General features: G+C 39.8%; 2 protein-coding genes across 2 annotated transcripts in view; one reads left to right on the top strand and one right to left on the bottom strand.

Moving 5' to 3' along the window:
* The window catches only part of LOC124286454 (regulator of telomere elongation helicase 1-like), a 148,641-nt gene that overhangs the window by 49,386 nt on the left and 86,660 nt on the right, over positions 1 to 12,595 (bottom strand).
* Positions 1 to 12,595, top strand: part of LOC124286061 — a 32,136-nt gene that overhangs the window by 7,597 nt on the left and 11,944 nt on the right. Inside the window, exons 2-3 of the mRNA XM_046722383.1 lie at positions 7,068 to 7,217; positions 11,622 to 12,179. Of these exons, the coding sequence (XP_046578339.1) occupies positions 7,068 to 7,217; positions 11,622 to 12,179 (708 nt within the window). The remainder of the gene's footprint in view (positions 1 to 7,067; positions 7,218 to 11,621; positions 12,180 to 12,595) is intronic.

Raw genomic sequence — 12,595 nt, 5'->3', positions numbered from 1 at the left:
TGAACAATCACGTAAAACTGTGAATAAACAGTCAAATTACGAATAAATTTCAAACCATATTGTAGAAGGATACTCCCTGAAACCTTATAAAGGTAACTTATAGGGAAATAACTAAGTTATCAAAGGATATAGTGCCGTGTTGGAGACACAGGTGCTCTCCCAACCGTCCACTAGGGCGAAGAAGGAGAGAGTGAAGAGTGGGAAGACGGGTGCGCCGTTTCCCCGCCAAAACCATAGGGAGACAACGCTTGGTGAGTAGTGATTTTACGTCTGCTTTTTTGAAGGGAGCTACAAAAAGGAGATACAAGTGTTCCATTAACGTTTGGGAAAGGAAGGAGACAAGCAATAATACATGAGTCAGGATAAGGACAAATAATATGTTTTTATGATTATTTTGGCCCTATGGGCACACATACATTGTTTTTAGATATGCACACACTACAATAAAAGAAGTGCATCACAGGCAACATAATTATCATTAAGCAATTATCAAGTTTCATCACTGTTCATACATCTTGATAACTTTGAACATCAGTTGATTTTGTTGCTGAAAGCAAATATGGGGCCTCCTTACTGACAACTGCTCAAAGATGGCCAGTCATTGGCATGTGGAATGCTGGCATGTAATTGTGGGATATTGCAACAGATGTTGTTTGTCATCCATCGACTATCAGCGGATTGGCCAGAAAACATCAGCAAACTAATGGTGTTGAGGGCCGTCAGCGATCAAGTTGACCACAATACTCCTAGGAAGGATACAGCCTTCTCAGAATCACAACACTTCATCTGTACATGTCAAGTTGTGTCTGAAAAGCAGCGTCGATTCCACTTTGTTGTGTGACAGATGACCGAGCTTGTGTTTGATGCCACAGAAACACTGTATGTACACAACGGAATATCTTGGAGCAAGTACTGTTTGGCGGGTGCTCTCACATGACTGTTAACTTGACCTTTTGACGATCAGACAATATCTGAATTGACAACGATACATCACTGAATCGCAGACAGGGTTGTTGTGCCACATTGCCATAGCCATCCTCTGAACAAAAGGCCAGTTTTCATTGGAGACAATGATGGGCACATTGTGAATGTGCCAATTTATTATGTCAATAGGTGGCAACTCTACCTTGACCAACCAGGGATCCAGATCCAATCCCATATGGCACGTTTGGAACATTATGGGTTGCAAAATACTGCAGAAAGATCCTGCTGTACAAGACCTAATCAGGAATGGAAAACAATACCTCAACTTCAAATACAACCAATGAGAGGTGAGGTGAAATTGGGTTTATCGTCGTGCTTGAGAATATTTCGCTCATATGACAACGTGCATGCGTGTGTATGTGTATGTGCGGCTGCTTGTACTAGCTCAGACTGAAGCTGGTTTTATAGTGTTAGCCCACTGAGATACCATGCCGCAGTGGAGCATGAATACCCCACTCAGACACATTATACTGACTCCGGGCCGAGTGCCAGGCAGGGACCAACAAGTACCATATTTTAACGTCTTTTGGTATGACGCGGTCGGGGATCGAATCCGCAACCTTCCGCCTCTCCGGGCGGACGCTCTAACCACTACACCACGGAGGCGGTTACAACCAATGAGAAGGGTCAGGGATGTTACTGCAGGTGGCGGAGGTCACACCAGATATTGACGTTGTACTACGCTATTGATACTTATGTGTTTTCACTGTGTAAAAAATGGCTGCACATGTTAAGGTCATACGGCCATGGTTGTCAGACCAACAAAATTAGTCACCTTTCTGACATGCTTCTTATATGAATATACTGCAGTTTTCATTATTTGTGCATTTTGCCATGAGATGAATTATTCCTTGGTGGTAAGTTAACTTAAACTAAGATTTGGTTAAGTTTCTTTGCTATGATAAATGGTAATATAGTAATACTAAGAAAAATATTGGGTATTTACACATGAAACAGAAAATTGAAACAAAGCAAAAGGAGACAACTTCCTTACATCTACAGCTTTCTGATCGTAAACTGTCATTAATGCTTTCTGATACAAATAGATGCATTCATAAAGTGATACACAAACTGACAGATAAACAATACATTTAGGCACAGTTATAGCGTCCGTGGGTTTTTCACATTGTTTCATGAATTATGGAACAAGAGTTCTCATTGTTACCATTACTTAACAATACTTCCCATAAAAAGTACTCCCTCTCAATGTCACAATTATCAGTCTCTACGGGAAAGATGTTGGAAGAAAGTGAGGTTTTCCTGCTTCTAGACACGAAACGCTGTTGACTGAGAGTGCTATTGTGGGAACAACTTATTGTGGTATGGGTGACAATGAAAAGGACTTGAGCTAAAAAATATGATGTTTTAGTTTTAGTGTGACAGCAACCACAAACAGGATTTAGGGCAAGGATGCAATAGAGGTAGCTGTAAATAAGAATTATACTGGTTCCTTATTATGTTCTCTCATTACATAATGTCAAGAAGTCAACTCTGTGGGAGGTGACTTCTGTCATACATACCATATATAGATGAAAGTACCTACATTAGTTTTGCGCAAGCTGTTGACAGAATTTTTTCAGTTTAATGGTGGAGCACAACACATTACAACCTAAACCCTTATGGTTAGGACAGAAACAGGAAATACGTAAATCGAACTTGAGAGCTGCACATGCGCAGAAATTACCATCGATAAAATGGCGACCACACCATCGTGCCCGGAGTCACTTCAAGTTCAAGACGATTCAGGTTGAAGAATCAGATGCATACTTTTGTACAGATAACTTTGTGAAAAGGAGATTAATACACTTTTATTCCATATTTTCTTATGATAATGGAAACATGTCAAAGTCATTTCTAAATCAAATGCATTTCCAGAATAAGTTTGTAAACACGATGATTTAACCGAGATTGCAGTATTGCGAAGGGCGTAATTGTTTCAATCAAACAACTTTCAGTTACAGGATTTCCTGTGCTCTTGTGTTAGCCTTGATACAGAGAATATAGCTTGTTGACTTGACTAACAACACAAAGGTCACAGATTTGAGACTCCTGTCAACGTGTAGATGTGTAGACAGGGGGAACTAGCTCATAACTATACGGATGATATGTTGACACTGACTGACTGACTGAGTTTAGTTTTGCGCCGCTTTTAGCAATATTCCAGCAATATCACGGCGGGGGATACCAGAAATGGGCTTAACACATTGTGCCCATGTGGGGAATCGAACCCGGGTTTTCGGCGTGACGAGCCAACGCTTTAACCACTAGGCTACCCCACCGCCCCTGATATGTTGACAAAGACGAAGGAATAGTTGAGTTCAAACTTCTTTAGTGGGTTACACAAGACATGGCAAAAAGGTATACAAGGTATACAAGACATAAATGAGTTGGGTTGCCGGCTCAGACATAAGTGAGGTGAGCGGAGTTCCTGCTCAACCCCAGGGCACTTCCTATGAGCGGCATTATCCTGCTCGCTGTCGTCCCTACACAGACAGTCGGAATACCAGACTGGTGACAGAATAGATGTGAACAAATATATAGTAATAGACAATGGACAGGTGATGTGATGGCAGATACAGGCAAGAAGGATGACCAATTAAGGCTATAAATGTCATATTCAGTAATTAATTGGCTGACAAGTCAGTGTACAATGTGGTACTGACAATGATGTACAGTAGTGATTAAGAATACAGGTTAGGGTCATATAAATAATTACATTAAAGTCGCACATGTCTTGACTACATAGTTTTTGGAATTTTTAAATATTTGGACGATGGCTGTTCTGAATTAGTCGCTACAACACCCTTTGTCTCTGAGACATCTTACTTCAAGCAGAGATTATCCAAATAAGAAGTTGTATTGCTGAAAGTACAAATCCAGACCATTTTACTTTTTATGTTTTTCAGATAACACTCCTTAATGTAAGATCACTTCCTCTTTATGTTGATTTCATCCACTTTGCTTGTGTCTCAGATTACTGGGACGACGACTGTGCATGTGCATGATACACTTGTTCTGGTACTTCCATGCTGATCACATCTTAATTTCCATAAGATATATATGTGCATTTTGTTTCCCAAATTGGCACCCTCCCCTCTGAATTAGCTGAAAAATAGATGTAGTTGGCCTACAAATTATTTTTTATCATGAGACAACATAGCATTTTCAAAATGAACATGTAATCCTTTCGACATTTTCTTGACCATTGTTTCATTCTTTTTGGTTGCACTGAGATTATCAGATAAAATACATATTATTACTGGGTGTGAAGTTAAATGTGGAACATTGATTTCTCTCTATAGCAAATTTTAACCAAAAGTGTCTGCTAAACGATCCAAATATCGGTCCGCAAATAGATGTGAATTCTAAAGGTGCTTCAGCACTTGGCTCTACACTTCTTACACTGTAAGTTACAGCTTCTTTACCATTCACCAATGGTGGGACTTAGATATATACAATGCATCACATTGATATGTAAAACACTATTTCAAGGATTAATTACAACTTGCATGGGTTTGAATCCATCTCGAGCATCATGGCGTCTGACAAATGACTATTTCATTTTCCTGTTCTCTTCTTGCGTGGCTGGAAACGATTTTCCTGACTGTGTTTCCCTGCATCATATTTCACATAAGTCCCTGCTGGCCTCTTGGGAGTGGACCCAGTTTTCCACAGTTGATTGTGAGGCACCAAGCTCCCGGGGACTGAATGTTGTGCTGTCTTGTTCCCACACATCCATCACGCAATGTCTCTATCTGGTCCCCTGGCTGTGTCTACCACAAAGCAGATCAGCAACCATGTTAAACCATGTTAAACGCTGTCTGATTGTCAGGCTTGGGGACCATGGATGACCAGCTGCTATGTGATGTACGTCTACCTGGCTGACAAATGTAGCATTTGCTGGGACCAGATGCAAGTGGAAGACAAGCCACTGACACACTACCACCCTTAGGGACAGTCACCAACATCAGGAGATGAGAAACAGTCCAGGCAAGAATACAGGCGATAAGCCAGAATGGACATTGTAACAATGTCATCGGTCTGTTTCTGAACACAAACAGGCCAAGAAAGAAGCATGATCTGCACACAAGATGAGGCATCAGTGTTGCATCACTGCTGAACATGATGCAGAGAACAGAAGGGTAAGCACTGCACATCTTACATGTGTAACAAAACACAGGTAACATAGCTTCAGAACTGGGACCTGTTCCACAAGGCATTACAGTGACTGTCCACTGGAGTAAGGGTAAATGTAGACAAACTACATGTCAGATCATGGGCAAATGGCTGGCTCACCAGTGATGACTAAAGGCTACAGGTACTGCCATACAGCTCTCGGCACTAACAATTCTGTATCGTTCAAATGTTTTTGAAGTTGGTTAACCAGTTACTGAGACAAATATGAATATAAGAGTCGTCAGAAGATGACAAACCCCCACCCGCACCCCATAAACTTGAAATAACAAATGATATGACAGTTACCTAAAGTCCAACTTGATCTGTCAGTCTTTATACAAGAGTGGATATTGAGCTATCAAAACAATAACATGGAATTGGGATTTGAAACTTTGTAATACTATGTCAGGTACACACAAGTGTCAGAGTCAAAGGAAAAAATACAAATTTTTAAAATCCCTAAATGCAGCAGTTGGCAACCTATTTTTGTTTGTGCACAGTTTCATGAAAGAATACCTGACACTCTTTCAAAGAACACCACTATGAACACAAAGTCGAACTTGTTGCCATAGAAACAGAAAACCAATTAGTTTTCTTAAAATTACTAAATAGCAAAAGGCACAACTTTGGAAAAAATGTTGAACTGCTTTCGAGTTGTGCTCTGGAAATACAGTCCAACCCTCCCTTTTGAGACCAAGTCCAAATCGTTTCAATGTAAGTTCTAGAAATATAGATTAACCCAAAATCCACAAATAGCAAAAGGCGCCACTTTGGGATCTGTTTGATATATCTACCAAGGTTTGTTGAAAGATATTGAATGGTTTTCGCGTTGTGCTCTGGAAATGACACCATTTCAGCTAAGCCTACCTAGTTTCCATGGAAACGGGGAAAACTCAAATTTAAAAAAATCCCCTACATGGCAAAAGGCACCACTTCATCCCTTGGTTAATACATGTACCCGGCTTGGATGAAATATCTTTCATGATTTTCAATTTGTGCCCAAGAAATAAAATCCAGCCCCCTCCTTTACAAACCGTTGATTGATTGATTGTTTCACAGAAAATCCAGTGATCAACCCATTTGAAACCAAGTCCAAATTGTCTCCATGAAATCAAGAAAAATAAAAAGGCAAATATATGTAATGGCAAAAGGCACCATTTTAGGTTCTGTTTGATATATCTACCATTTTTTGGTGAAAAATATTGAAATGTTTTCAACTAAGTTCAAATCGTTTCCATGTAAACCCGAGAAAAATATACGACAGATGAACAGATGGCAGATGGGCAGACGGATGAAGCATTGACAATATCCCCCCACATTATATTTGGGTGATTGAGGTGTTCTTTCCTTCTTAATGGTCTGAAACACTGTTGTATGTTGTAGGTGCAGGTGTGTCCGACAGTCACTGCTCTCCTCAAAAGAAATGCCAGCAAGAATGTCAATATCCAGGGCCTAGATTTTCGAAGCTCTCTTAGCTCTAAGATAGTCGTAAGTTACTGTTAATGAATGGCACTTACGACTATCTTAGCGCTAAGAGAGCTTCAAAAATCTAGGCCCAGGTTTGTACAATGAGCCTACTGAAGCCAAATGATCTTATATTCTTGAAGTGTCCTGCCCCATGTCTGATGGACAGTCTAGGCACTGAGCTTAACAACAACACCATGCCTTGTTGCTGCCATGAGATGAAGAGGCACCACTGTCAAATATCAAGTTGTCTTATAACCAGGGAGATTGATAAACTTTTTTATGTGGATTGAGATGTGGATTGAGATGATAGCATCTGGTTCTTCGGTTAAGTAAACTCCATCCTAGAGAGAGTGAAGGGCTTGTGACTTTCATGTTCTGGACTCATTCTTTTTTTAACACAGATACCAAAACTTGAGATGTAAGATTTTATCTGCTTTCAGATTACCTACAATGGTGGACTCCATGGAATGACCAGTCAGTTGGCCTCCTGCACCATCCCCAACAAATAGGAACGGCCTTCAGAGTGGGTAGTCAGTATGTGATGACAGCTCGGCACCTATTTACCAGATACCAGATTCATGGCAATCTCAGTAAGTTTTCATGCTGTTAATGTCCTACCATTTTATACGTGGGCTGGCACAAGGTGGCACAAATCACCGAAACACAAATGACATCAGATGAATACCATGTGATGTGTGGCAGTACAGAAACAGTGACTGCCCAATACCATGACCCACAAAACCTCGCCTTCCATTGCAGGGGCAAACTACCATGGAAACAGCAGACTGAGTACTTTATCATAACCTTATATAGTATGACCAGAAATTATTGAGAATTTTAGGAATATGTTTAATTGGATTTCTAGTATATAAACAACCTTGACCAGCTTGATCAAGTGCTTGGTTTCAGACAACTCCGTTAATCCTTTTTCATTAGTTTGTGAAGAGTTATCCCCCTTTGTTTACTTGCTAGCAGACGACATTTTCAGTGATCCTCAGTATGGATAATTTAGAGAAGAGGAAGTTGATTTTAGAGTATTATAACAAGGACATCAGATCAGCTAAAGTGATTTCAAGTAGAACAGGCATCCCTTTGTCCACTGTTTATCGTGTTTTGAAATATATTGCAAATGGATATGGCATTGAGCGCCAGGGAGGCGCAGGTAGGCCCAGAAAATTGACTGTCGGTGACAGGAGGCGGCTTGGTATTCTTGTTTCTAAAAACAAACGAAAGAGTTTAGAAAACTTAAGGATGGATATGATTGATAGAGGAACTGTGGCTGTCTGTAAGGAGACAATTAGAACTGAGCTGCATGCAATGGGTTGGCAGAAAAGTCGAGGAATTCCATCACCGATCATGAAAGCTGAACAAAAGGAGCGAAGGTTGAACTGGTGCTTACAACATAGAAATTTTAACTGGGACAATGTGCTTTTCTCAGATGGAAGTTCTGTGTGGCTGTTTCCTAATACACTGAAATTCTGGACCAAACAAACTCAAAAACCTTTGTATCAGCGCCCAAAGTACAGTCCGAAATTTAACGTGTGGGGTGGCATATCTGTGTTAGGGTCAACACCCCTCTGTGTATTTGAAGGTAATATTAACAGTGAGTGGTACACAGATACTCTCGAGGGACATTTACTTCCATCTGCTCACGTGTTCTATGGAAATTTTTTGACTTTCCAGCAGGACAACGACCTAAAACATCGTTCAAAGCATTCACAGGCTTGGTTTCGGATCCAAAATATGACATTATTAGATTGGCCAAGCTATAGCCCTGATCTAAATCCAATAGAAAATGTTTGGGGACTTATGAAGGAAAGTGTCAATAAAAAAAATCTGAGAAATATTGCTGAAATGAAAGAAGAGTCGTCCGATATTGGGACAGCATGGACCACGACTTTCTAACTTCTTTGATCTGTAGTATGCCCCGCCGCATTGAAGCCTGCATTGCTGCCCATGGTGACTTGACAAAATACTAACTGTTCACCTGTCTTTGAATCAGGAGTTATGTTCTGCTAATATTCACATTTAATACGTGAGTAATGAGTGAAAAAATATATAAAAATTTACAATCTTTAAATTCTCAATAATTTCTGGTTGTACTGTATTAATGTCAATGCATTTTGTGTATATATATATAAAGATCATAAAGAAATACACAAAATAATGACTCTTAGAATTTCCCTCATATGCATTGCAAATTTATCTTCAGGGAGAGACTACAAATCATAATGTGATGTAAGTTAATGTGTATGTGACGTCATGGTGATGCTGCACCACATTGTATGTGAATGTTACGTCACAGTATTATCTGTACCTGTAAGAGTTAAGGACTGTTACATCACAGTATTATCTGTACCTGCAAGAGTTAAGGACTGTTACGTCACAGTATTATCTGTACCTGTAAGAGGTAAGGACTGTTACATCACAGTATTATCTGTACCTGCAAGAGTTAAGGACTGTTACATCACAGTATTATCTGTACCTGTAAGAGGTAAGGACTGTTACGTCACAGTATTATCTGTACCTGCAAGAGTTAAGGACTGTTACGTCACAGTATTATCTGTACCGGCAAGAGTTAAGGACTGTTACGTCACAGTATTATCTGTACCTGCAAGAGTTAAGGACTGTTACGTCACAGTATTATCTGTACCTGCAAGAGTTAAGAGTGTTACGTCACAGTATTATCTGTACCTGCAAGAGTTAAGGACTGTTACGTCACAGTATTATCTGTACCTGTAAGAGGTAAGGACTGTTACGTCACAGTATTATCTGTACCTGTAAGAGTTAAGGACTGTTACGTCACAGTATTATCTGTACCTGTAAGAGTTAAGGACTGTTACGTCACAGTATTATCTGTACCTGCAAGAGGTAAGGACTGTTACGTCACAGTATTATCTGTACCTGCAAGAGTTAAGGACTGTTACGTCACAGTATTATCTGTACCTGCAAGAGTTAAGGACTGTTACGTCACAGTATTATCTGTACCTGCAAGAGTTAAGGATTGTTACGTCACAGTATTATCTGTACCTGTAAGAGTTAAGGACTGTTACGTCACAGTATTATCTGTACCTGTAAGAGTTAAGGACTGTTACGTCACAGTATTATCTGTACCTGTAAGAGTTAAGGACTGTTACGTCACAGTATTATCTGTACCTGTAAGAGTTAAGGACTGTTACGTCACAGTATTATCTGTACCTGCAAGAGTTAAGGACTGTTACGTCACAGTATTATCTGTACCTGCAAGAGTTAAGGACTGTTACGTCACAGTATTATCTGTACCTGCAAGAGTTAAGGATTGTTAGGTCACAGTATTATCTGTACCTGTAAGAGTTAAGGACTGTTACGTCACAGTATTATCTGTACCTGTAAGAGTTAAGGACTGTTACGTCACAGTATTATCTGTACCTGTAAGAGTTAAGGACTGTTACGTCACAGTATTATCTGTACCTGCAAGAGTTAAGGACTGTTACGTCACAGTATTATCTGTACCTGTAAGAGTTAAGGACTGTTACGTCACAGTATTATCTGTACCTGTAAGAGTTAAGGACTGTTACGTCACAGTATTATCTGTACCTGCAAGAGTTAAGGACTGTTACGCGTCACAGTATTATCTGTACCTGTAAGAGTTAAGGACTGTTACGTCACAGTATTATCTGTACCTGTAAGAGTTAAGGACTGTTACGTCACAGTATTATCTGTACCTGTAAGAGTTAAGGACTGTTATGTCACAGTATTATCTGTACCTGTAAGAGTTAAGGACTGTTACGTCACAGTATTATCTGTACCTGTAAGAGTTAAGGACTGTTACGTCACAGTATTATCTGTACCTGCAAGAGTTAAGGACTGTTACGTCACAGTATTATCTGTACCTGTAAGAGGTAAGGACTGTTACATCACAGTATTATCTGTACCTGTAAGTGTTAAGGACTGTTACGTCACAGTATTATCTGTACCTGTAAGAGTTAAGGACTGTTACGTCACAGTATTATCTGTACCTGTAAGAGTTAAGGACTGTTACGTCACAGTATTATCTGTAAGAGTTAAGGACTGTTACGTCACAGTATTATCTGTACCTGCAAGAGTTAAGGACTGTTACGTCACAGTATTATCTGTACCTGTAAGAGTTAAGGACTGTTACGTCACAGTATTATCTGTACCTGTAAGAGTTAAGGACTGTTACGTCACAGTATTATCTGTACCTGCAAGAGGTAAGGACTGTTACGTCACAGTATTATCTGTACCTGTAAGAGTTAAGGACTGTTACGTCACAGTATTATCTGTACCTGTAAGAGTTAAGGACTGTTATGTCACAGTATTATCTGTACCTGTAAGAGTTAAGGACTGTTACGTCACAGTATTATCTGTACCTGTAAGAGTTAAGGACTGTTACGTCACAGTATTATCTGTACCTGCAAGAGTTAAGGACTGTTACGTCACAGTATTATCTGTACCTGTAAGAGTTAAGGACTGTTACATCACAGTATTATCTGTACCTGTAAGTGTTAAGGACTGTTACGTCACAGTATTATCTGTACCTGTAAGAGTTAAGGACTGTTACGTCACAGTATTATCTGTACCTGTAAGAGTTAAGGACTGTTACGTCACAGTATTATCTGTACCTGTAAGATGGGCACAATGTGTTAAGCCCATTTCCAGTGTCCCCCGCCGTGATATTGCTGGAATATTGCTAAAAGCGGCGTAAAACTAAACTCAGTCAGTCAGTCAGTACCTGTAAGAGTTAAGGACTGTTACATCACAGTATTATCTGTACCTGTAAGAGTTAAGGACCACAAGGTGGTCATGTCGCCATGATCAAACTGTCATGGCATGACAGATTCTTCAACTGTTTCTTAACAAATACATGTAAACAAACCAGTGGTTGATAGCAATGGTTCAACTGCGGTACACATAATCTACCTTAATGTCACCCCCTGTAATGTGACCTGCCACCTCCAAGCTGACTTGATGCAATGTCTATATTCCCATTTCAGGTGCTATGCTGTTAAAGAGCTTCGTACAGTTTGACAAGCAAAAATTCTATTTAAAAGGTATTGAGTTAGAAAATGAGGAACATGATGTGATTGTTTTTGAACTTGATGTTCCCAAAGGACATCAGCTGCCTCCACCTTTGCCTCTGATGTCACGTGACCAACACGTGACCAACAAAGTGACCATCCTAGGCTTTGATGGATATGGGAAGAAAGTTGTCGACAATAACTGCCCAACAATTCAAGTGTCAGAAAAAGAATGCAGAATGGCGAGACAAGATCTGCAAAAGATGGGCTTCCGTGCCAATTGGTACAATGGTAATAGGTACAGTGGTGACTGGTACAATGACCTAGCCCACCCTCACCTTCTGCCTCTGAAAACCCACTTGGCACACGGTGCATCTGGCTCTCCTGTGGTTGTACAATACGAGGGGAAGCCATTGGTCATTGCAATGTTCATCAAGGGGTATCCAGAGTTTTACTGGGACCTTGATGATACATACAAACGACGCATTGATGAAAAGTTCATCATCAAAGCAGCAGTAAAGCTCAGCACGATCGGTAAGTACATAACATGTTTGACTTTGTTTCAGTCATAGCTAATGTCTAAGAATGCCAGCCATAATACTGCATGTAAATCTTGTGTTCCAAAACTGATTTCATGTATTGGGCTCTTGCAATATTTAGTCCATGAAACAGATCCAGTGACAACATCTCAGGATGTACTGATGCAACAACTTCCTGCCAAATAACTGCAATCAAATTATAATCTTGACTTCTTGTTTGCTTTGTGGTAAATAAATGCAGTAACAACCACCATGGTATAGATCAGCCTACCATGATTACAATTCCAGAAATCATGATTTAAAACAAGAAATTTTACAGAAAGAAAACCAAGACATTATCCAAGAAATATTCACAGAGCATGTTCTAAATGACTTTCAAAATGATAAAATTTTCATGTTATAATACATGAT

The sequence above is a fragment of the Haliotis rubra genome, unplaced genomic scaffold (genome assembly GCF_003918875.1).
Source record: "Haliotis rubra isolate DU_JTF1 unplaced genomic scaffold, ASM391887v1 Scf110, whole genome shotgun sequence".
In the NCBI taxonomy this organism is placed as follows: domain Eukaryota; kingdom Metazoa; phylum Mollusca; class Gastropoda; order Lepetellida; family Haliotidae; genus Haliotis; species Haliotis rubra.
Note: the sequence above shows the minus strand (reverse complement) of the source record. Positions and strands in the feature narration are given on the sequence as shown.